This window comes from Equus asinus, chromosome 22 (genome assembly GCF_041296235.1).
Source record: "Equus asinus isolate D_3611 breed Donkey chromosome 22, EquAss-T2T_v2, whole genome shotgun sequence".
Lineage (NCBI taxonomy): Eukaryota > Metazoa > Chordata > Mammalia > Perissodactyla > Equidae > Equus > Equus asinus.
Genome location: NC_091811.1, coordinates 68679470 through 68704232, shown reverse-complemented (window position 1 = coordinate 68704232; position 24763 = coordinate 68679470). Strand labels below are relative to the sequence as shown.

The following is a 24763-nucleotide window of genomic DNA, read 5'->3' as shown; positions in this document are numbered from 1 at the left end:
AACAGAGTTTCTAAAAGTAATAGAGGTCCATAGTTAAAAAAAAATCAACAGTACAGGAGGGTGTACATGGAAAAGTCGGCATCCTGATGACCCTCGGACCTCGGGGCAGACCCCTGGAGATAACCCTGCTCCACACTGCAGATCCTCCTGTGTGTACAGCAGACGTAGGCGTGGTTTTTCAAACAGGATCATAAAAAACTGGTCTGAAACTCGCTTTGTTTACTTCACTTATCCTGACACCTTTGCACATCAGTATACGTAGATGAGCCCCTCATTTTTAACAACGCCTCTATTCTTTAAGATAACATGATAGATAAGCCCCAGATGGGATAGCTTAACAAAGGTGAAGTTTCTCATTTACCAAAATCCAACTGGTAGCAGGGAGTGTGTGTGGGGTGTTCTGACGCTGGCACCTGTTCAGGGACCCAGGGTGACCAAGGCCCTGCCAACTTCAACATGAGACTTCCAAGGTGGCTTCTAAGGTCACCCTGGCTGTCCACATCCAGGCAGCAGATGGGGAAAGAGTGTGGAGGAAGGCAAGGTTTGTTCTAAATGAGCCAGGCCTAGTGGTGACATCCGTCACTTCTACCCACATTCTGTTGGCCAGAATTAGACTCCCTGCCCTAGACCAGTACCAGGAAGTGTCCTGGCTGGACAGCGGCTTCCCACAACTCGACACTTGGGAGTGGAGCACAGACCTCTGACGGGCAGGGAGCCACATCTGACGCCGACGCCACGGAGGAAGAAGCCCTCGTTCATCGCAGCTTTAGGAGGCTGGTTTTCCTCCTCTTTCTTTGATTTTCTACTTGTCTTTTGTGAAAGGGAAATTTTTAAACTATTACCTGGCAAGAATGAAGAAAGAAGAAGACGGACCCCTGTCGTGTGTGTCCCCTGGTTCAGGTTGCAGGTGAGGGGAGGCGCTATCAAGGTGAAGCCTTTAAGGGGCGCAGATCTCAGACCCCGTTATGCCTGTACAGACATTTTCTAAAGAAACCGGGGGGCAGCTGTTCACGCTGGACGTGTGAGGATATTTATAATAGTGACACGTTGTAAGCCACCCTATGCCCAACAATGAGAGCTGTTCAAATTACGGTGCATCCATACAATGGAACACCATGCAGGTGTTTAAAACAGTTGCATGGATACCCGCAAACGAAAATATGTTAGGATGAAAAATAAGACTCCTAAACAGCGTAAATAATGTTTTTTAAACAAATTGATTACTTGTGGCAAGAACACTGGAGGCCGTTCATTGAAGCGTTTCCAGGTCCATCGCTGGTGGTACGACTGGGGTTTTTCACCGGCTCCTCTTACACCCTTATGTGACGTCTCAAGGTTTTATCATTAGAAAAAAACAGTGAAGCTATTTTCAACTTAAAGAAACAAACACAAAAATGTCGATAAGGAATTTGGGGCTTCGGCGATGGGAACAAGTGTGTGAGTCAGACCCAGCCTCCGGGCCCCCGCCGGACCGGGGGGCCTGTCACCCGACACTCAAGTCACTATCAGGAGCACTTTTCTCTGTTGACATGACTGGCTTTTGTCACGCAGCCGCCAGGTTATAACGGGAGGGGAGGGCAGGCGCAGGGCAGCCAGCGGCAGCCCGTGGCCAGTGGGCTGGGGCACGCCAGGCCTCTGGCCTCGGCATGGGGAACACCATCAGGGCCCTGGTGGCCTTCGTCCCTGCCGAGCGCTGCCAGAACTACGTGGTGGGAGACCTCCGGGAGATGCCGCTGGACAGGACGGTGGACCTGAGTGGGTGCCAGCTCCGCCGCTTCCCCCTGCTCGTGGGCTCCTTCCGGGGGCTGGTCAAGCTCTACCTGAGTGACAACCACCTCAGCAGCCTGCCTCCGGAGCTGGGGCAGCTGCAGAACCTGCAGGTGCTAGCCCTGGACTTCAACCACTTCAAGGCCCTGCCCCAGGTGGTGTGCACCTTGAAACAGCTCTGCATCCTCTACCTGGGCAACAACAAACTCTGCGACCTCCCGCGGGAGCTGAGTCTGCTCCAGAATCTCCGGACCCTGTGGGTGGAGGCCAACTACCTCACCCAGCTGCCGGATGTGGTCTGCGAGCTGAGCCTCCTCCGGACCCTGCACGCCGGCTCCAATGCCCTGCGTCTGCTGCCGGCCCAGCTGCGGCGCCTCCGCGAGCTCAGGACCATCTGGCTCTCAGGCAACCTGCTGACCGACTTCCCGCCCGTGCTGCTGCACATGCCCTTCCTGGAGGTGATCGACGTGGACTGGAACAGCATCCGCTACTTCCCCAGCCTGGCCCACCTGTCCAGTCTGAAGCTGGTCATCTACGACCACAATCCTTGCAGGAACGCACCTAAGGTGGCCAAAGGCGTGCGGCGTGTGGGCAGGTGGGCGGAGGAGACGCCGGAGCCAGACCCCAGGAAGGCCCGGCGCTATGCACTGGCCCAGGAGGACAGCCAGGATGCACAGGCCCCCGCCCTCCTCCACTTCCGCCCACCCACTCCTGAGGAGCTCCACGTGTAGGTCGATGCCAAGGACCCAACTCCAGCATCTTCCAGAGCCCTCTCTGTGGCTCTGTGAGCCTGGGTGTCTCCGCCAGCGGGGGCTGACGGAGTCAGACAAAAAGCCTAAGCCACATCAGAAGGAAATGTTGCTGGCAACAACATCTCTCCCCAGGGAAGCTGTGTGCTGGAGGAAGCAGGACACAGGACGACCTCTTGGCAAGATCAGCCTCTCCAAGCAGGTACTTGAAACCCCGAGGGGCGGGCAGGGCTGGAAAGCACACCAGCAGGGGCTCGTCGTGAGGCTTTGAGCTCCTCAAATAAGGGATCTGAACAGAACCCACTCAAGTTCAGGGGGCCCGTCCCCAGCCCCTCGTGGGGTCTATCTTCTTACTACAAACGACCATAAACAGTATGAAAAATTGCCAGTTCAGGCCACTTAAAAAGGACATTTCTATTGAGTCGGTCAGCCAGACTCCACACTCCGCTGTTGCCAAGGCCCGGGATGCTTTCCCCTGCATTTGGCGACTGCTGAGAAGATGACCCCCCTGCCAGAAGAAGGCCTCCTGGTGCCCAGCTACCGCTTTAAACCAACAGCAACACTCACTGGTTTAGCTCATCTTCCCTCAAAGCTTTGAGCCGAGGGCTGCTCCCCACTGTCTCCAGTCAGGCACCCTCAGCATCTAGAAGGCTGACCTTTGGCAGTGTGGCCTCATGATGAGCAGGCCCGAGAGAGCGTAATCCTGCACTCCGTGGAGCAGAGCCCTGTTTACACTGACGAACCAGAGCTGACGCGAGTCCTTCTGGGGAGGGAAACCGCATTTCCAGGATCACAGTGGGTTGAGGGTAGCAGGTGGGAAGCCGGTTCACCTGGACGGAGCACCTGGAAACATGAGCCGCAGGCCTGGGCACAGGAGGCCTGGCCACGTTGGCATCAGCGCCTCTGCTTTCGCGGTGACTCGCTTTGGTTTTTGTAGGTAGGGCCTTTCGACGGTCTGCGTGTAAACCCAGGTATTCTGGTCGTTCCTTTTTTGAAGTGTGTAAATCGTGACCTTCTCCTCTTCCCGTGAATACATCAACTTTAAAGAAACGGCTGTCAGTGGGTGACTTAACAACACAATCCTTTATGTTCTTGAACATTTTCAGCAATCAAAGACACAAAAGGTGTCATCTTGGCTAATACTGCATTTAGCTTAAAAAAGTACTTTCCAAGGCCAGCCCAGTGGCATAGTGGTTGGGTTCACATGCTCCACTTTGGTGGCCCAGGGTTCACGGGTTTGGATCCTGGGCACAGACCTACCCACCGCTTACCAAGCCATGCTGTGGCGGCCCTCCCATGTCCAAAACAGAGGAAGACGGGCACAGACGTTACCTCAGGGCCAATCTTTCTCACCAAAAGAAAAAAAGTACTTTTGCCATAAAAGCATCTTAACCCAGCCAAGATTGGTTCTAAAATGACACTACACATGGACTCTTTTCCTACCACAAATACTCTTGCTAAACCAGAAGAATTTCACGGGATCACACGGTGGTCTCTCCCTGGTGCCACCTCCCAGTGTGTAGAGTACCCGCTGAGCAGGCTGCCAAAGGGTCCCTTCACCCATCAGATGTACCAGGTTGTCAAACATTTAACTCCTTTAGTAACAAGTCCAGAGCTCTATCAGGCAGCCAGGATTTACAGCCTATTCTCATTCCTAATGACTATCTAAACTATACTCAGTCGATGCTGGACACTTTCTGCCAACAGGCCGGCACTCGGAGCCGTATGCACAGCCAGCCTTACACGGGCTGCGACCTTCTTTTGACCCAGCACTCCCCTCCCAGCTCAGCAGGTCACCTTTTCCAGAGCAGCCGCAGGCTACAGCCCTAAAACTGAGTGAAGCCAACTGACCTAGACAGAGGGCTCACCTAACGAGCGAACCGGTCTGATTCCAATGTCAAATTACCAACATTTTGGCACACAGTCAAGCTGTTTTCTTCTAAAGTAATCAACATACAACCAATAAACATTTCCCAAATAAAATGGTTATGTGTTCCCCACTGATTTTGCTGTCCAGAATTGTTTTCACTATAGGGTTTCAATCAATTTTACAAGGTAACTATGTAAATGCTTATTTACATTTCCATAATCCTGATGTTTTCTTGCAATTCTGACATAATTAGAAAGCTAAAAAGGGGAAAATTTTGAAGCACCACATGTGGCTTTCCCACTCATGATTCTACAAGTCCAAAACCCAAAGTGCTGTGCACCAGAGGAAAATCTCTTCCAGAAGTTCACACAGGATTTCAACTTCCATAAATACACAGGACGCCAATTAAACCTTTAACACGGATCCTGTGGAAACGAACCAAAGTGTTGTCTTAAAATGTAACATCGCTAAGTTTGTAATTTCACTTAAAAAGTGGGCTTGTGCCCTAAAAATCATCTAGACTCAAGCTTTAACTGACAGCACGCACCACACACAGAAACCCAGAGGCGGCAGCAGGCCGGCGAGGGCACGGCCCCTCAGACCACCCGAGTTCACGTCCCAGCTTCACCGTCCACAGGCCAGTTAGCATCTGTGGCCTCGGTTTCCTCCTCAGTAAATGGGAAGTGTCCCTCTGGGGGCACTGCAAGGACTAAACAAGCTGCCGCGCACAAAGGGCAGACAGCAGTGCCTGGCAGGGCGGCCAGCCTCACGCATCACGTCCCGTGAAGTGTTAGCCACACAGCACAGTCCCCACATCTACCCCACAATCAGTACAGTTCCTCGCTTGAGGTTAGAAACGTCAACGGCAACAGAACAGAAAAGCTTTGCCTCTCAGTAAAATTTTCAACAACAGTCCCTATAGTCTTGAATATAAGAAATACAACTTCAATGTGGTCCCATGCTTCCAGCCACCTAAATAGGCAATCACAGCACGATGACCAAAGATTCCCTAATCAAATTTCTGAATGAATACACTTGGCCCTTTTCCTATGTTATTCTAGAATTTGCAAAATCGCCAGGTCTTTGAAAACGTGAGCTTATTCCTTGGCACTAAACTCATATGCGTCATGGGGCAGGAGGCACGGGACTGAAGACACGGGTGTGTCCGTGGACACTTTACTCTCTGCCTTTTGTCACTGTAAAAAAATGCATACAGCTTGTACTCTCACTCCTGTAGAAAGGATGTTATCGCCACTGAGAAACAACTAAGTTCACAGGTTTCTCTGTCTCCGGACCGTCCGTTCTGGGGAACAGAACCAGAGGACACTGATCTTTGAATCCCCAGTGCCCCGTATGATTGCACCACGTTACCTGAACTTCAGAGACTTTGTCACGCACCTAGGCCACAGGACAGACTGACACACGGAGCTGCAGGTCAGGTACTGCCCTAACGGTCTCATGTAGGTTAATTCACGTCGTCTCTTCAATACCCCTTTGAAAGGGGGGTTGCGTACTGCTCACAATTTAAAAATGAGGCATCTGCAATCAGGTTAGACTTTCTTCCTCACATTGAGAATCTGAAATGTTCTACAGGAATTCTGGATTTAAGAAAGGGTGAGTCCTTCGTCCTCTTCTGTTCTATTCATGCTCTAATCCACTGCAGGAGGCACAAGGCTGACTTCAGAAGGACCCCATACAAGAGCATTCTGTTGGCTTTTATCCTGCGTGCTGGCAGGAAACTGCATTCACCCACCCGGCTACACGCAGGGACTTTCACGAAGGAATTGCCACCAGACAGGATTAAAGGGGAACAGAATCAAGGCAATACTCAGGCGCCCAGACACGAGCCAGAGCAGCAGCTGTCACCACCCACGAGGCAGAATGAACAGGGAACAGAGACGTTACCCAAATCCAGTCACCCAAATCCAGTCAAAGCCGTGGCGGTGGGTCCTGCAGGGAGGCAGCCACTCCCGGAGCCGAGGAGCAAAAGCGGGAAGAAAACACCAATTCCCCCTCCCCACAGCCTGCTAGTTACACAGCAGGAAGCCACGCCCAGGGAGCATTCCTGCCCAGGGAGCAGGGGACCCCAGGAGTGGGTCCTGGGGATCCGGGCTCGAGAAGAGTAAGACCCCAGCCTTCTTCAGAGAACCAGAGGCTGCCAGCACAGCTCTCCATGCAGGAATGACAACGTACTTTGCGAATGTCTATCTCCATGTCACGTCTTGTGAAAATGCAGACACACTGCCTCCGTGTTCGCTGTTTCTGAGTTAGAAGAAACTCCATCCTAAAGCTTACACAGGGATGCGAGGGGCCTAGGCCGGTACTTCATCTCTGAAACTCAAAAGACCTTAAAATGTGTGAACTGGGGCTATTCTAGGTTTATGACAACAAAACCTGTAAGAGTTTCAAATAGTATGAATTCAAAGAGGGAAAGGGGCAGAGGTGTGGTCTTGGATGTAACGATGAATCTCCATGTTTCTGCCTCTTTTTAGACAAACTTCAACGCTTACTGGCGTAACCTTTTTAAGTCCTTGGAGAAAAGGGCCCGAATCCACTCAGGTGAAGAGCCCACGCAGACTGTCTGGCCCCTCACATGTTTAAACCCACCTGCCCCAAAACCTCTGGGCCATCTGCTCACTGGCTCCACCTACCTGAGTTGTGGGATGAAAAGTGATGTTGTGTGTGATAAAGTACTTTAAACAAAAACCATTGCTATTAATGTTTCTAATAATACTGTGACCAAGAAAACCAAATTTTTCAGTTTTAATAGTTTCTGCAAAATAAAAATGCAGAGAGAAACCATTACACAAAAACAAAACAGGGCGGTTTATCAGTGTGGCTTTGAAAACCCTTTTGCTCCTCTGTGGGAATCAAGTGTCTCTCCAAGATGCCAGCAGACACCCAGTAAACTCGTAACTTACTGGTGGGCTTCCTTGTTTCTTTTCTTGTGCACTCTGCAATACACTGATGTATTAACAACCTCCAAACCTAAATTCACGTTTAAACCTTCAAACTCAGTACATACTTACACACATTTTCATTCTCTCTCGAGAATCCATTTGCCAAAACCAAGAAGCCCTGACATGACAACCAGCCACAATCCTCAGCCTGGCCACATCACTCTACCCTGTGAGAGGAGGACCCCGCAGAGCACCAGAGGTGCCTCATGCAGCTCGAAACCAACGTCAATACAACCCTTCAAACTGGAAGGAACACAAACCACCATAATTTTTTCCCATGTAAGGCAGTACTTAGACCACACACAATTAAATGAGCACTAAAGGTTATGGCACTTTCACGAAACAAAATTAAATGGTTAATAAAAGTTATGTAGAACTGAGAACCAAAAGATGAGTGTATGTTTCCCACGTGACTTAGACTTATATTGATCAAGACAATCACTTTGCAGGGGCCGGCCCCATGGTGTAGTGGTGAGGTTAGCATGCTCCCCTTTGGCGGCCCGGGTTTGCGGGTCAGGATCCCAGGCGTCGACCTACACCACTCGTCAGCCATGCTGCGGTGGCATCCCACATACAAAACAGGAAGCCTGGCACAGACGTCAGCTCAAAACACGAAAAGGACCAAAACACGAAAAAGAGGAGGAGGACTGGGAACAGACGTTAACTCAGGGCTAATGTTCCCGAGCAAAAACACAATAACACTTTGTAAATGGATAACATCCAGCGTTAGTGAGGCTGGAATAACTCGACCCTGATTGTATATTCACTCCCATTAAGTAGAGTTAACCTGGCACAAATCACAAAGACAGGGAAGAACTAAGTAATGGTTCAAATTTTTATTTTGATGCACAGCATGAGAAGTGAACCTTTAAATCAACCGAATTTCATGGAAAATAAAACAGCAAATAAATTAGACCCATGTTAAAATAGAAGGTCAGTTAAATGTCCAAACTTAAGGATATAACAGCCACAGATGAACTTCGACTCCACAGTATTCTTCAAGAGGTCAAATCTTTCACACACAGCTTTGCTCTCAACTGGTCCTGGCTCCACAGCACAGGGCAACGCCTAACAGGGGTGGTGATCAGGGACACGCTTCCTGCAGGGATGACAAAATGCACACGTGAGCAAAAAGGCGACGGTGAGAATGAAAAGCGGGACTGTAACCAAAGGCTGATATTAAAGACAAACTCAGCCAGAATCCTAATTTTATTAAAACCATTGTAACTGAATTCTAACAGGGACGTTTCTACCTCATAACTAACATCCCTCGATTATTACTGTTTCAGCACGAAGCAGTAAGAGCCTGTGGAACGTGCAGGCCCACAGGCATGTGCCAGTTCTCAACTTCTCATCCATACAACCAAGTAACAAGTACGTACTCTCCAGAAAAAGGTTAATTTGTGTTTTCAACTAACACGTTAGGGAATTTTACTAAATTTGTTGAAGACAGTTACTCTGAACCAGAAGGCGCGAACTGACAAGGCTTTGGGGCTCTGGATGATGCTTCTGGATGGGGTGGCGGACCCCTCAAGTGCCAGCAGCACCTCATGTCTCAGACGCGACACCTGCATTCTCTGGTGACCACACAGTGACTCACTCAGGAAGGGGGCACGGGAGGGGTCCTAGAAACATTTTTACTTAATGCCTGTGGAAACTGCTTCTGGAGGAAAGCATATGAGTTAGGAGAAGCAGAAAAAGCATAAAAACAGACTCAAAGAGTACAGCATGCTGGGATCAGGGAGAGAGAGAAACCTCCCCACCTCGGTGGCTGGTGGGAGTGAGATTCAAGGACATCGAGGCAGAAACAGCGACCACGCAGCCGTCACAGCGCACCATCTAGAGGTTTTAGTAACCAGGATGAGAAGCAGCCCACAGGCAGCATGTGTGGGGAAGGCTGAGCTAAAGAAAAGGCATCCTGTCTCTTTACGACAAATTACTCAGAATTCCTAATATTTTTAATAGACACGTAAAGCTCTAAAACAGTGACATCCGATCAAATAAGGTGCTGGAGTCTGTTTCAAATGTGGCTGAGGGCGCTGGCTAACGTTGTGCCAATTTCCGAGGGGGGTGTGGCTATGCGACCTGGCCCCCCACCAGAGAACTCTGCTTACAGAACTCAGCTTCTTTCTGCTTAGAGACAAGGGGAGCATAACCATATTTACCCGTCTTCGGTGGCACTGCAGCCAAGAACAGTTTCTGTCCACGTCTCTTCCCTCACCAACTTCCACGTTAAGATCTGCATGCTCCTCGTGGCTCCTGACCCAGGAGCGGGGACTCCAGGGTCACAGCCCACCACTCCCTCACTGCCCCACAGCAGGTGTGGACCCCGCTCAGCTCCTGTCTCCACACTCACGTCACTCTCTCCCACCCTCTCCTCCGTCTAACAGGAACAGGATGGCTGCATCTGGGGAAGCCAGCCATGGAAGGAGCGCCGCGGGGTTCTGCAGACACTCCCTGTAACTTAAGTCCGTTAAACCGTAACTCCCTGGTGAGGTTCCTGCTCCTCCTGTTCCTCTGGATGAGCCCGTGCTCCTGTCTAAAACCGACCCTCTGTTTCCTCCTCCTTGCGGCCCCTCGCAGCCTCTGCGTGCACGCTCCCCTCTTCTGCACCAGCCACTCCCTCCCTGAAACTGCTCCATTCACACACACTGTTTTCACAGGAATGCCACACCCCCTCCACCATCTGCTCCCATTCACAAAAGACTCCCCAAAAGAGGTCCTCCCCCAATTTCTCTTTCCTGGCCTCTGTGGAACCTACTTCACTCAGACGTCCGCCCCCTGCGCTCCACTGACACTGCTGTCAGGACCGTCAACAGCCTCTGCTGCCAGACCCACGACCGAAGGCCAATCTTCAGCCCTGATCTCATTCGATCTGCTGGGCACCAGTTCGGCAGTCCACCCCCCGCCCCGAATATTCACTTCCTGTGGCTCCCGGGACACACCTCCCCACACACACCCTCCTAGCATAGCAGTACTATGGAAATTCCAAATACGTGCAAAAGCAGAGATGGCTAAATGAGGCCTCCTGAATCCACCACCCAGTTTTAGTAATTATCCATACTTGACAGTCCTTCTTACTGTCCCTTGCCAGCTGCTCTGAGTCTTTCTAAACTTATTACTGGACTTCTCAAGCCTTAAAACTCAATTTTCAGTCCCTGAAACCTGTTCCCTTCTCCACATTTGCTCTCCTGAGGACTCGTGGCGTGAAGCCCCACGTGCAGGCTGACAACTCCTAAACTGACAACCACAGCTCCAGCTTCTCCTCCAGCAGACAACATACCAGCCGCCCCTCAGAGACGTCCCACATGTCCAAAACTGAGCTCCTCCTCCCTCCCAACGTCCTGCCCAGCTCAGACAAGAGAAACTCCTTTCTCCTGACAAAGCCTTGAATACCCTTAACGCCCTTTCCTCTCACACATTACATCCACCCACGTTGAATCCTGATGGCTCCACCTTCAAAATGTATTTACTCTCACCCCCTTCCCCGACCTTCACCTCCGCCTCCTGGTCCAGGCCACCATCCCCTCCCGTCTCCCCGAACCACTGCTAATAGGTAGAATCAATGTTTTCCTAACTACTAAGAACAATTAAAATTATTAACAGAGTCTTCAAATGCAACGCGAAGATTTTCTGGCCACTTAACTGTTTTTGTGTGAATGAGTTTTTAAAAGAATCTGACACCTTAGGCAAGTGGCTGGAAAAAGAACATGTCAGGAACTGCGCAGACCCGTGCTGATGGACGTCCAGAGGGCAAGCGGACCCAGGATGGAGAATGACTGGCGCTGAGTCACCCTGCACAAAGACCCGAGTTCTCACTACTGCCCCCTGCCCCCATGCTCTCTGGTTCTTACCTGTCAAGCCTGGCTCGAGGCATCGCTTCAATCATGATAGCTATGCCTTGTCACCCACACCTCTCCCCACCACGCTCTTCTGGTTTAAATCTCAGAGTTGTGATTACATGTTCTAAATAACTTGCATAATACTTTCATCCAGGCAAAAATGGCTCCATTTTCTATCAAAAACAACTATGAAATCTACAGCTACCTCTTTTTGGTTTCCATGTTAGTCTTTTCTAAGAAATGTGTTTACAGTGGTACAATACCTCGGTGCTGCCTTGATGATGTTGTCCACACGGAGAATCACCTCTGCTGCCTCAGCCGCACTCAGGAGAACCTGCCGCTTCACTTGGAAGCTTTCTGTGATCCCCAGCTCTGCCATGTCTCCAATGGTACCTTCCTTCATATCTGGAAAGACAAAGTGTTCACTGTACAAACAACCAGAGTTTTAACCACCAAACTAACAAAAAACCTCTGACATAAAATTAATTCTGTTGCAAAAAATCAGATCACAACACCCAATTACTCAATTTAGTTACAGCATTATGATCAGCCTGTCACTCAAGGAATATTGATCATCTGTCTTAATGGAGGGCAATCATGTCAAATAATGGAAAGTTTGTACAGAACACTAAGTCACCTAGCTTTATCTACACACACATACAAAATTACTGCAGAAAATGTGCTTATCACTGATTACCATGGAATCTTAAGAACTGGAAGAGAACTGAGAAGTCACCTGCTTTCCTTCCTACGGGAATCCCACTTCATCTGACAGATGGTTATTCACGAGCGTGCTCTCGTGCAGAGACAGGATGTTCTACCCCCTAAGACTGTTTCTACCACATCCTAGACAGTTTGTTGTGAAATTTTTCCATCTGAATTAAATCTGCCTTTTTGGCCACTTTAAGAACGTCTCAGAGTAAGTTTACTGTGAGATCCAGAGTTAATGTTAGTGCTGATTATAAGAGACAGTAAGTTTAGACTTATTTCAGAATACAATACTGTTTACATATCTAGTCATTACACAACAAACTAGTTACAAACCTTCTAACTAGTTTTATACCCATTATGGACTAACCACGTTTTAGCAGTGGTGAGAATATGAAGCTATACATTTTTCTAGAATATATAGTGGTTACAAAGGCAGGGAGCACACAATCTTTTATATGGTTACTACAAGAATTCATCTCTAAAAGAAACAGAACTGGTGAAGAACCCCTCCCAACTGCTCCACGGCTCCCAACTCCTCACCCAGCCCGGCAGTCATGTTGCCTTCACTGTGGGCAGCTCGGAGCTGGGCCACCAGATCCGCACTGTCGTAGCCTGCATTGTCAGCTATGATGGTCGGCAACTACGAAGTGAAGAAGACAAACAGTGACAATCTACTCTACTGTAAGGAAGTTGATTTACACTAAGTACAAGCACAGCTTTTTAAAATTCTACATTTGGAAACACTATAAAACCTGCTTCCTTTTACTTACTGCTCATACAGAAGATACACTCCAGAATCAAATTTAAGTGGTGTAAGCCACTCTTTTTCTTAAAGCCAAGAATGTAAACATTTTCTGTCCAAGACAGAAAAATGTATTCATTTTAAAATCAATAAACACAAAATTTAAGTTCCGATCTTTTATTTTAATTAACTTACCATTCTCAGTGCTTTAGCATAAGACTCCATTGCAACAGCTTCTTTGCCTGGTGTCCTACTGGCAAGCTCTGTCACAGCATGAGCCATCAGCATCTCCGAACAGCCTACAGATTAAAATTCCAATAAAACATTATGCTTAGTTGTCTCCAAGACACTGAATGACTGACTTTCCGTACAATATGGCAAACATTCTAAAATTAAGAGCAAAGGCAATATAAATAAAGTTTCTTAAAAAAACCATTAAGGCTAAAAATCATCCCCATACTTTAACAAAAAGAAACACGTTTGTATTTTTCAAATGCTTACCTCCTCCATAAACTGTTCTGGGATCCTTCACGGTTTGGGCGAGAACACAAAGAGCATCATGCAAAGATCTTTCTGCTTCATCTAAAATCTGCTGAGTGGCACCACGCAGAACAATGGTGCAAGCCTCACCTAAAGGTAAAAGGGACATCCTTGTGTCACAGCCACGCCACACTTAGCTATCAAACATAAAAGCTTCCTTTTATTACATGTGCAGGTGTTGGTTACATCCTCTGGTTTTGAAAGCTGACATATCTCCTGCTGCCACCCATCCTCGCTAACAATGCACGTTCTAACAGATAAATCATCTAGAAAACGCCTGTGTTGAATAGGCATCATTCACAAAGGCAAGGCGACCCCACGAGACTGAAATTCACACACCCCATGCTTCTCAAGAATTAGGACCTGTCACATTCCAGTGACTGCTTTTCTCACTTCAACAGAGCCTAGCGAAGGTTTAGGAACCCAAAGCAGGATCTAGGTAATCACTCACCAAGGGCTACCCCGGAAAAGTGAATGAGCTTGTCCTCTCCAATCATGACCTCCTCAATAAGCTTGCAGCTCCCAAGCTTCACCAGTTCTGGGTGGTCAAAGGTAGAGGCGATTTCACCACCTATGAACATAAACGTACATCAATTACATGCACAACAGGTCTCAAATTCCTGTTTCCTAACAAGCAGTAAGGGAGAGAGAACACATTTTCTTAAGCTGATTGCTTACAATATGCCAAGCACCCTGTGACACACTTCACACAAACTAAATTATTTAATCTTCACAACCCTAACGAGATAGGCTCCATTACTACCATTTAGAAATGATCAAGTTAGACGGATGTGCACGTAGTTTCCTATCCAAGCTTACGTAGCTCAAACAAGCGTGGTGAAGCTGGAGTGCAAACCCATGCAGCGCTGCTTCAGACCCACATGCGCACACTGCATACTACTACCTCCCAGAGGTCAACGACACTTCTTCCCAATCCAATCTAGAGACCAGCACACTTACATCCAATTTCCCAAAACAAAACATGAAAATATTTGAATCGTCCTATTATGCCAACAGCCATACAGACATTAGGAACTGCTTCAAACAGGGAGCACTCAATTAATTATCTATTACACAGTAACTGAATTGTCAGAAAGCCCCTTGTAAGGCCTAAAAAATGAGGAAATTTATACTCTCAGAATTTCCCACAGCAAACTTAATGAGGTGTTAGAAAGCTAAACTCCTTTTATTCCTTTTGTCTTATTTCTACTCCTAGTCCCCTCCCCACGCCCACCTTCCATACTATAAACTAAAAGATTCAGCCATTTCCTATCATAGTTCTTAATTAAGCAAAAGACGTTTTCATTTTAAAATCCTTTTCTCTAGCTCATTTCTGTTCCTAGAGCCCCTCTGTCACAACCAATCCTCTTTTCCCACTCCTTACCAATACAGCTGCTGAACACGGGCGACACTATTTTACAATTTATTACACAGACTCTGGTCTTCCCAACTGTACTAATTTATGCTCATAATCTGTATAGCTGAAGTTCTTTTTACTTCTGGTTGGCAAATCCTTGAGACTGCTTTGTGTTCTAGAAGATGTGAAACACGAAGGACATTTGAGACAAATCCCCAAACTGAGACTCATCAGTCTTAGGAGTATTTTCACTTATCCTACACTCACTCATCTTCCAACTGCTCACAAGATATTTAACACCTGCAAGAACCAATTTCACACATCTTGACACCAAATGAGCTACTAGGGATGGGAACCACTGTGGGAGTCAACTCCACAGCCATATAGTTGGTGTGCTTGATGCCATAAATTTCCTTCTGGGTATACGTGACAGTTTCAAGTATCAAGTCCTTATGATATCAACTTATCCCACGAATGTGCTATCATTCACATTTGATTCTCATGTTACGTCTTTAATTTTGTTGCACTGAAGGAGAAATTAGAGAAACATGAGCATCGTATGTTTGGTTTTTTTAAAGGAAGATTAGCTCTGAGCTAACATCTGCCGTCAATTCTCCTCTTTCTGCTGAGGAAGACTGGCCCTGAGCTAACATCCGTGCCCATCTTCCTCTGCTTTATGTGTGGGATGCCTGCCTCAGCATGGCTTGACAAGCGGGGCGTAGGTCGGCACCCGGGATCCAAACCAGTGAACCCTGGGCCCATAAAGCAGGGCAGGCGAACTTAACCGCTGCGCCACCGGGCCGGCCCCCAAGCATCGTCCGTTTTATCACCTTGATCATCAAATACACAATGGCTTTTAAAGAACTTAAAGCAGGTAAGCCCACTTCAAAGTAATTAGTGAGAAGAAAACATCTAATTGGGCGAAGACTATGCTTCTCCAATTATTAAAATGGCTTTAAACCTATTCTGAGACGAGACCAATTCTCCCCCTACAATAATCAGTACACTTTAACTTGCTCTAATCCTCATGGCACTTCCAAATCCAATTCGACATCCCAGTGGCTTTACATGTCAAAACCCTTCTCCTTAGTTCTCACTGCCAGATCCCAAACCAACTTTTCAACCTGTTCATTCATTTTCAAGGGCCTCAAAATTAGAGAATAAAGGCTCTTATACTTCAGTTTTTCAAGGGCTCCCTGGAGGTGACTTTAAAAGCCGTTACCACAACAAAAAGCACCCACGCCGCACTGTGTCATTCTGATGTAGACGCACGGTACTTGTGGGCACTGTCTCCCCCACACAACTGGGATGATCAACTCGTCTCTACTCAAGGGGCCTGGCATACGGCAACTTCTCATCATAACTGCTGGACTGCTGCACATACTTCAACATTTATTACCTACAAAACTTGAACAAATTAACAAAAGTGACGTTTTCCTTGGCCACTCTCTGACACACTTGAGTGCTCAGTGACTCTTACTGCTGTAACTGCACTACACACAGGGCACTGCTCACTCAGCACAGACAGAAACACACGAGTAAATCAGATTAGACTTCAGACTCCCTTTAAAGCCTTACTCAGACTAGGTTTAGAACAGTGGTCCTGGGGGTTTCCGAGAAAAGATCTAGTATCTCTAAAACAACACAACAAAAAGAAATCTACACCTGTGGCAAACCTAGCATGTAATTTGGTATATTAAAAATAAGATAACTAAAGATATCAAAAAAGTGTAACAGATTTCAGAGTAACTGTTTAGTGTCTAAGTCCTTCAAGGGATTTCCGTGTCTTCTCAGCAATGAGTCACACACCCCAACACTCAACAAATGCAAGAGCGACAGCTGTTTGTGAGAAGCGAAGGCCGTACCTGTGACGAGAGCCAGGCGCTCCACCCCTGCAAAGTCTGCGTGCTCGATGGCCATGACACCCGCACCACCGAAGAGCTGCTCAGGGTAGTTGTAAATTAACTGCCTGGAACAAAACAGAAAACAGGGCAACACGCTCACCTCAACAGGATCAGAGATGCCAATCGGAACAAGACACCGTCTCTGACCACACGATGAGCTAACGACAGCGCTAGTACTGGGCACGCAGCTGTGGCCAGTGAGAACCTGACCCAGAATTCCAGAAAGCACTCTACCAGTAATGCACCAAAGACCTCCCAATGTTTCTGTGCTTTAACCTCACTCCTGAGAATCTACAGCAAGAAAACTTAGATAGTACAAAATTTACTGAATATATACGTAAGAATTTTTATATAGAACACAACTTGCCAATGACCTGAATATCCACTAGGAGGATGTCTGTGGAAATCACAACCAACCAATTTTGAAAAATTTGTAACCTTAAGTAAAAATATGCACTGTTAGGGGAAAAAAAGCAAGTTACAAAAGTTCATAGCATATGATCACAGCTAAGTGAAAAACTGAAACTGGAACATCACACACAGACACACAAATAAGTCAACAATAAAAATAACAGAATTCCTGGGAGTAAGATCTCAGACTCTGTTCCTTTTTTATAGTTTTCTATTTTGCAAAATGAGATGTTCCTTCTACAATGGCAATAAAACAGATATCAGTTTAAAAGTTTGTGACTTAAAAGCTGAAGAAAATTTTTTATAATTAGTATCAAGCACTGCTGGGCAAAACGCATCTTACTGGATTCAGACGACAGAGGTTTAGAAACTTACCTAAAAAGCCCACAAACATTCGGCCTAAAGCAATCATCCTTTCCCAAACATTAACCCTCTCAAAGTTGGCCACTGCCACCTCACTGACGACACGCGCTACTCCTCTTGGCAGCTTCACCAAGTGACACAATCCACACATGCCTCAGACACTGACAACTAAGAACGCAAGGGGGAGACTTACCCATATCTTTTCATACAAATTATAGATAAGCCCTAAAACTCAGTATTTTTCACCTCTTCATTCTTGTTTTACAAATACGCTATTAGCTCTTCGAAGCTTTTCACTTCAAACTCCCCTCATTTCATACGGATTTAAATCTCTCTTCCAAATACATGTAAACTACAGCAAAAAACAGTAACATAACTGCCAAATCGGAAAACTGTTACTGTCAACATAAAAAGGTTTAGTAAAGGATGTTAACATTAAATGTCACTAAAATCACTGTAATGCAAATGCCTGGCTGTACAATTATTCTGATACTTTGAAAAAACAGTAGTTCCTCAATAACAAACCACTAATTCAATATAAAGTATTTTCCTAAGTCTTTGTAGAAAAAAATCCTCTCAGACTGTGTGCTAATTAGCACAAGCACACACAGACCTGTTAATAAAGCAATTTATCCCATGCTTAAGAATACGTTCAACTTTCTCCTTCATTTTTTCCTTCTCGGCATGTTCTATTTCGGCAACCTTTGCTGTAGAATCAACTCTTACCCGGGAACCAAATATCTAAGATAAAAGAAAGCGTAAAATTAGTATCACTTTTCATTACTCCTCAGAGTCCCCCAGCATATTTGAAGTCTTATATAAATACACCAAAAAGCATGTGCAGGTTTGTGTCTGTAAACTCATAAATATTCTAAGTTCTTTTAGTGCAAGTGATTCCCGGCCTGAGTTTATAGCAACTAGCAATTAGAATTCCCAGAGATGTAGTTGACATACCTTTATTTTGTCTGTGTCCATACCAGTATTCGCAATAAGAATTTTAGCATTTTCAATTCGCTTTGGTTGATTTACTCCAATTTTTTTGTCCAACAGAAAGCCTACAACAAAAGGGTAGTACTGTATTAAATACATCAAGGCTGCAGTAATAAATCTTTTAAAGTTGTCTACCCTTTTGTTTCCTACCCCCTAAAGATTTTATTTTTCCTTTTCTCCCAAAGCCCCCGGGTACATCGTTGTGTAGTTTTAGTTGTGGGTCCTTCTAGTTGTGGCATGTGAGACGCCACATCAGCATGGCCGGATGAGCAGCATCATGTCGGCGCCCAGGATCCAAACTGGTGAAACCATGGGCTGCTGAAGTGGAGCATGCAAACTTAACCACTCGGTCATGGGGCGGCCCCTACCTTTTCAAATTACTCTTTCAAAGAATACATTTAAGTCCATTTACCAAGCTCCCAGGACCTAGAAAGGATTTCACTGGAGTAGTGATCAGAAAAATCAATTCAGTAGGTCATTTAAAAAATAGTATCAGAACAGAAAATACAAGCACACGGCATAAATATTAAAACATTAAGAGTAAACATGGTAGGGGCCAGCCCCGTGTCTGAGTGGTTAAGTTCATGCACTCTGCTTCAGCGGCCCAGGGTTTCGCCGGTTTGGATCATGGGCGAGGACACGGCACTGCTCATTAGGTCACACTGAGGGGGCGCCCCACACAGCCCAACTAGAAGAACCCACAACTAAAATATACAACTATGTCCTTGGGGGATTTAGGGAGGAAAAAAAAGATGGGCAACAGTTGTTAGCTCAGGTGCCAATCTTTAGAAAAAAGGAGTAAACACGGTATTTTGAAACTTGTGTTTCAGATGTGTGTCACGTACACAGGTGTGCGGGCTGCAACGCAAAGACACCAAGTCCACTTTCATTAGCTTAAAACCAATAGGTGCAAAAACACGCTGTGAAGACCCTGCTGCGCAGGGTGTTGCCAGAGATCACCGAACTTCTGAAAGAACTGAGGCTGGTGACAAGATGAGAACGCCTAGACGCCTAAGTCAGACAGAGCGAACCCCAACCACACCCACACAGCCCACAGGCACGCTGCGACCTAGGAGAGCTGCTCCTCTGTAACCCTAATGGCCCCAGGAGAAGAGCTGCTGGCCACCAGCCTAGGGCCCTGCTGAATCGCAACTGTCACCTGAACCCAGGCCTGCCCTCTCCAGGCCTCTCGAGACGCACACACAACCTTCACCGGACTCAGTGGCCATCACCACCTTGGGTTTTCCACTCCACTCAGCTGGACTTAACTCTCATGCTCCAGGTCAACACCAGGAGTGAGACTTCACGTAAAACACCCACCAGAGAGCCTGGCACGGAGCACTTCAGCAGCAGCAGCCATCCTCGTTGTAACCATCGTTCCCTACCACCAGCCCCCATGAGAAATGCTACACAGCCCTGCACATAAACTCAACCAAGAAGACACTCAGAACTGCCACTCCCTTAAAACAGAGACAAATGACATGCAGCAAAACCTGAGACTCCAAATTACCAGTAAGGCAGAAACTGTAAAGCACAACTTATTCCTTTTTCCCTTCTCTATGGAAAAGAACACTCACACCTTCTATAGGCCATTCTGTGAAGTGAATACAACGTAAAGATGCTTTCAAAAATTCATACTCTAAGAACAAAACACACTATTATTAAGGAAACAGCAGTTGCTAAGCCTCACTTATCACTCTTTAAGAACACCTGGAATGGGGCCAGCCTGGTGGCATGGCGGGTGGGTTCAGATCCTGGGTGCAGACCTACACACTGCTCATCAAGCCATGCTGTGGCAGTGCCCCGCATACAAAATAGAGGAAGAGTGGCACAGAAGTTAGCTCAGGGCCAGTCTTCCTCCTCAGGAAAAGAAAAAAAAGAAAAAAAAAGGAACACCAAGAATGATATCCTCAACACCTACCAACTAAACGACAGGACTCATCCAGACCCTCCCTGGAGAACACATGTAATCCTAGAAAAAGTGCCAGCTGAGAACAGCTGACTGGTAGTCAAAGAAAACAACAACTTTATCAGAGACTGTGAGTGATGTCACGGTATACAGTAAAATCTAGAGATTATCAAAGAAATGCTGGGATGGTCTCAGACGATGAAGCACGCTGTCAACATAACAGATTCAAATGCCAAAAGACGGCTGCAATACGAACGCACAAACACAAGTGCTCCAGCTTTGTAAAGTGTCACTAGTCCTGACGAGCTAACAACAGGCTATGCAGCCCTCGACATCGCACCAGAGCTGGTCTTCCCACAGCATCAGCACACACGCACCCTCGTCCAGGTAGGAGTCCGCCAGGCTCCCGCCCAGCTTCTTGATGATGTGGATCGCCTCCAGGTTACCAGAGCCCTTCAGTCGGAGCACGGCCTGCACGGCCAGCTGAGTAAAGTGGTCTCTGTGATGGGTCAGCAGCTTTGAGGACAATGTTGTTCCCGCAATGTTCATTAAATCTTGACGGAACTTAACTTCGTCAGAACTGAAAAACAGCCAAACAAAAAACTCGCGCCTGTTCTTAAAATGCTTCTCCAAAGATATGGATGTTATTTCACTTTCCAAAATTCATACAGATCTGTGTGTGTCAATAGATAATTTCACCCCAACCAGGAAGGGTTGTGTCAAATGAAAAGAATTAAACCTCACCAGTAATTAAAAAGAAATGCAAACTAAAGGATATTATTTCCCCCAGCAGACTAGCAAACTACGAAAAAAAAAAAAAAATCCCACAACCAAACAAAATAACACCAGATATTTCAAAAATATACAGCAAAACAGGCATTGTTACACAGCTACAGGGAGTGTAAATTAATAAACGTTTTCTGGAGGATTACTTGTAAATAAAATTGATTTAAGTTATAAAAACGTGTGCCTTAAAATACACACACATATTTGGACCTAGCAATTACATTTCTTTAAACATTTTGTGGGGTACCAAGTCTGTCATATCATAAAGCTAAAAATTGTCAAAACATAATCTCCAACTACAATTAGGTAAATTATACAGATCTTCCTCGACTTAGGATGGGGTTACATCCAAATAAACCCAATCTAAGTTGAAAATATCCTAAGTCAAAAATGCATTTAACATGCCAAAAAAGGAAAACCTAACTTTAAATTTAGTGACCATCTCTAGAGGATAATGTGGGGTTTTTACGTTGTTGGGGCAAGATGAGGCAACATCATGTTTGTGCTGCTTTTCACTGTTCTCCAGATTTCCTGCAATGAGCATATTCTGGAAAGAAAGTTAAACGTCTAACGCAGCAGCGTTCTAGTTACCAACCCATGATCGACTGCAGAATTCAACAGAGCCTGTCTTGCCGCCTTTGTGGCTTCTCTCCAACCTGCAATGATGGTCTGCGGATGAATCTTCTTTGCAATTAAAGATTCTGCTTCCTATGGATAAACAATGAAAAACACTCACCAATGCTAAATATGTAGGAAGTAAGGACTTGATTACTTCTGATATTCGAAACCACAGTACAAAAACAATCAAACGAAGGTACAGCTGCTCGCATAGACTTACCCTCAGTAATTCTGCTGCTAACACAGTAACAGAAGTAGTGCCATCACCAACTTCATCATCTTGAACCCTTGACATATCTACGAAAAAAAGCCAGTTACAGTACCATTTATATTTGAATCCACTTTTAAATTTCTTCTCTGTAGCTTATCTAACTCTCCAAACAAACCCACTACTAGTCTAAATCTCACTCATCTAGGTTACCTCACCTGACAAATTCTTTGGAACTTTTCAGTCTGAAACGCAATAGTTTTACCATCAATAATTACATGGCACTCCAGAAGGTTATATTTTAATAAGGACAATAACCAATTAAAACGTGGAGATCAATTAACAAAAAGTACAGTCTGTCAACACAGCATATTTAAAAGTGTGTTTCAAAGTACTATCTTCAGACTCACCAACTAAAACTTTAGCTGCTGGATTGTCCACACCAATGTTTTTTAGAATAGTGGCACCATCATTGGTCACCATAAGAGAGGCATCTCGTCCACTGCTTAAGAGGATTTTGTCCTAAAAGGAACATATTAGGCTCAAGTCAACGTAAGCACATCTGGAAGACCCTATGGGCCGCTCAGCATCCCCCATACTGCTAGGGCATAAACACTGTGGATGGCTACTGGGCAGCACCCACTCCAATTATTTCAATGCAGGCCCCACAAGCAAACCGCGGCGTCGACCACTAAGGACACCAGAACAGGAGGACACGCAAAAGGCCGTTTCAGCACTGAAACAGCAAAAACAATGGACACAAACTAAGTCTCCATCAACAGACTAACAAACGTAAAGCATAAGGCAGCGAAGACGCAGAATGCCACCTGACAAAGAGGACGCAGTCCATCTACTGACACCGAAAGGGACTTCGACAGCAAGGTGGAGAAAACGCACAATCAAACCTCATCCAGGGCACAGCAGCACTGTCTGCGACAATCAGCGCGCACAGGAGAGAACAGGTGCACGAGACGCGGGCATCCACCCACGGCAGACACCGGGACGACACCGCGGGGGGACGGGGATGCGGATGCGGACGGGGACCAAGCGGCTGACGCGGCCCGGTCCGGTTCCAGCGAGGAGAGCACGCCCCCGTCTCCCTAGCACAACCCGGAGCCGAGCCGGCCGCCCCTCCTCACCATGCCCTTGGGCCCCAGCGTGCTCTTGACCAGGTCCCCGATGGCGATGGCGCCGATGAAGGACGACAGGCGCGCGGTCTCCGCCCTCTCCTCGTCGGCGCCGGCCTTGAAGATGTTCACCGGGGCGAGGGACAGGGACGCCTGCGGGCGGGGCGGCGTGAGCGCGGGGCCCGCGTGCACACGCGCGGACACATGCGCACACGCGCGGACACGCGCACACGCGCGAGGGGCCCCTGGGGAGGGCTCGCGGCGCCGCGACGGCCCACCCGCCGCGGCCGCACGGGCCCGGGAGGAGGAGCCGCCCGCCGGCCGCGAGGGCGGGGCCTGCCGCCCGCGCCTGGAAGCTTCTGGGCTCGGGGCGGCGCGGGCGCCGCGGAGGCCGGGGCGGGGCGGCCGCCGCCCGGAGCCCGGCCCGGAGGAGGCCTGGCCGCCGCGCACGTGCGGGCCCGGGGGCGCTGGGGGCCGAGAGGGCAGCGGAGGAACCGGGGACCGGAGGGCCGGGGGCGGACGTGCTGGGGGCTGGGGTCGCGGGAGGGCCGCGGGCGGAGGGGCCGGGGACCCGGGGGCCGCGGGCGGCGGGGGGACGGGCGGCGGCCAGGCCCGCGGCCCGCTCACCATGGTTCCGAGGAGCGCGGCGCACACGCTGATCCCTCACGACTCGCGCCGGGTCCAGAGGAAGAGACGCCGGAAGTGACGCCACACGCTCGGCCGCCGGGGCGGGGCCGAGCGGACACGTCACGCCAGGGGCGGGGTCTCCCGCTGCCGCGGGCAGGGACGGGCTGACGCTCCGCGGAGCCGCGGCTCGCGAGTGGTGCCTACGAGGGACAAAAGCGTCGCCGCGCCGCGCGGTTGCCGCAGCAACGGCGTCCCGCCTCGCGCGTTTCATTGTTCTTCCATTTAATCTTTAAACATTTGCCCCGATGCCACAGACACGGTTAGCGTGTTAGGCAGTAGTACGTCACGAAAACGTAATTCACCAGCCTCCTCGCTTCGTCTCCCGGAGCCCAGCAATCAAGGCTTCCTGCTCTGATTTCTCTTTTGTAACCTACCATCGTGTTTGTCAACGTTTGTACTGACGCTTTCGTTTTCAACGTCGCTGACTGAGCGTTCGGGGAAGGCGGGCCGGGCCCCGGGCGCGCCGGGCTGCGCCGCCCCTGCTCCTCCCTCCGAGGCGGCGCGCGACAGGCCCTCCCGGCGCGGCGGCGGGCGAGGCCAGCCCCAAACGTTTCTCTGCGGCCTCTGAATTGACCCCCAGGACCTTTAAGGCAAAAACTTCTGTGCTTGAAAGAACGATCAGTTTCCTGTCTTGTACGGATGCCCGGTCCTCCCGGGGACTGGCCGATCCCTCAGCCGGCTCTGGGGTTTGGGCGGTTGGTAACGTGGATAGGAGCTTTCCATTTCTAACTGTTTCTACCCTTCGGATATCCTCTAAGACGGGGAGTTCGCACCGGGGCTTCACCACAGTCCAACCTGCTGCCTGTTTTTGTATGGCCAGAGAGTTAAGAATCGTTTTTACAGTTTTAAGTGGTTGAATAAAAAATAAGACCTTTTCGTGATACATTAAAATTATATGAAACGATTTTGGCGTCCATAACGCTTTGTTGGAACACAAGCATACCCCTTCATTTTTATACTGTACAGTATACACTATACAGTACAGTACGGAGCTGTACCATGACGGAGTTGCGCAGAGGAGACAGACTTACAGACAACAAAGCCTGAAATATTCACTACCGGATCCTCTGCAGAAAAAGTTTGCTGACCCTGGTTTACGCTATTCCCTAGGCCCATCATGAAAAGGGGTGTTCCGGTTGAACAAATTGTTATTTTAAATCAACTAAGAGTTTTGTGTTCTTTGTGGGAAAATCTGCTCTTCTTTCAGGAAACGCACTTTGAC

At 47.9% G+C, this 24763-nt stretch overlaps 2 protein-coding genes across 2 annotated transcripts; one reads left to right on the top strand and one right to left on the bottom strand.

The window, feature by feature from the left end:
- The first annotated feature begins 206 nt into the window (after positions 1-206).
- LRRC10 (leucine rich repeat containing 10) lies at positions 207-7721 on the top strand. The gene has a single exon (XM_044755966.2). It carries the CDS (start codon positions 1647-1649, stop codon positions 2496-2498), a length of 852 nt encoding a protein of 283 aa, XP_044611901.1. The 5' UTR covers positions 207-1646; the 3' UTR covers positions 2499-7721.
- Positions 7722-8167: 446 nt separating this feature from the next.
- On the bottom strand, positions 8168-23955 carry CCT2 (chaperonin containing TCP1 subunit 2). The gene is made up of 15 exons (XM_014858581.3): positions 23482-23955; positions 22867-23007; positions 22138-22249; positions 21740-21816; positions 21497-21609; positions 20493-20695; positions 18171-18271; positions 17830-17957; positions 16404-16507; positions 13633-13752; positions 13143-13271; positions 12837-12940; positions 12440-12539; positions 11452-11593; positions 8168-8445 (listed from the first exon to the last, which is right to left on the bottom strand). The coding sequence occupies exons 1-15, from the start codon at positions 23482-23484 to the stop codon at positions 8415-8417; spliced, it is 1608 nt and encodes a 535-aa protein (XP_014714067.1). The 5' UTR covers positions 23485-23955; the 3' UTR covers positions 8168-8414.
- Between the last annotated feature and the right edge of the window lie 808 nt (positions 23956-24763).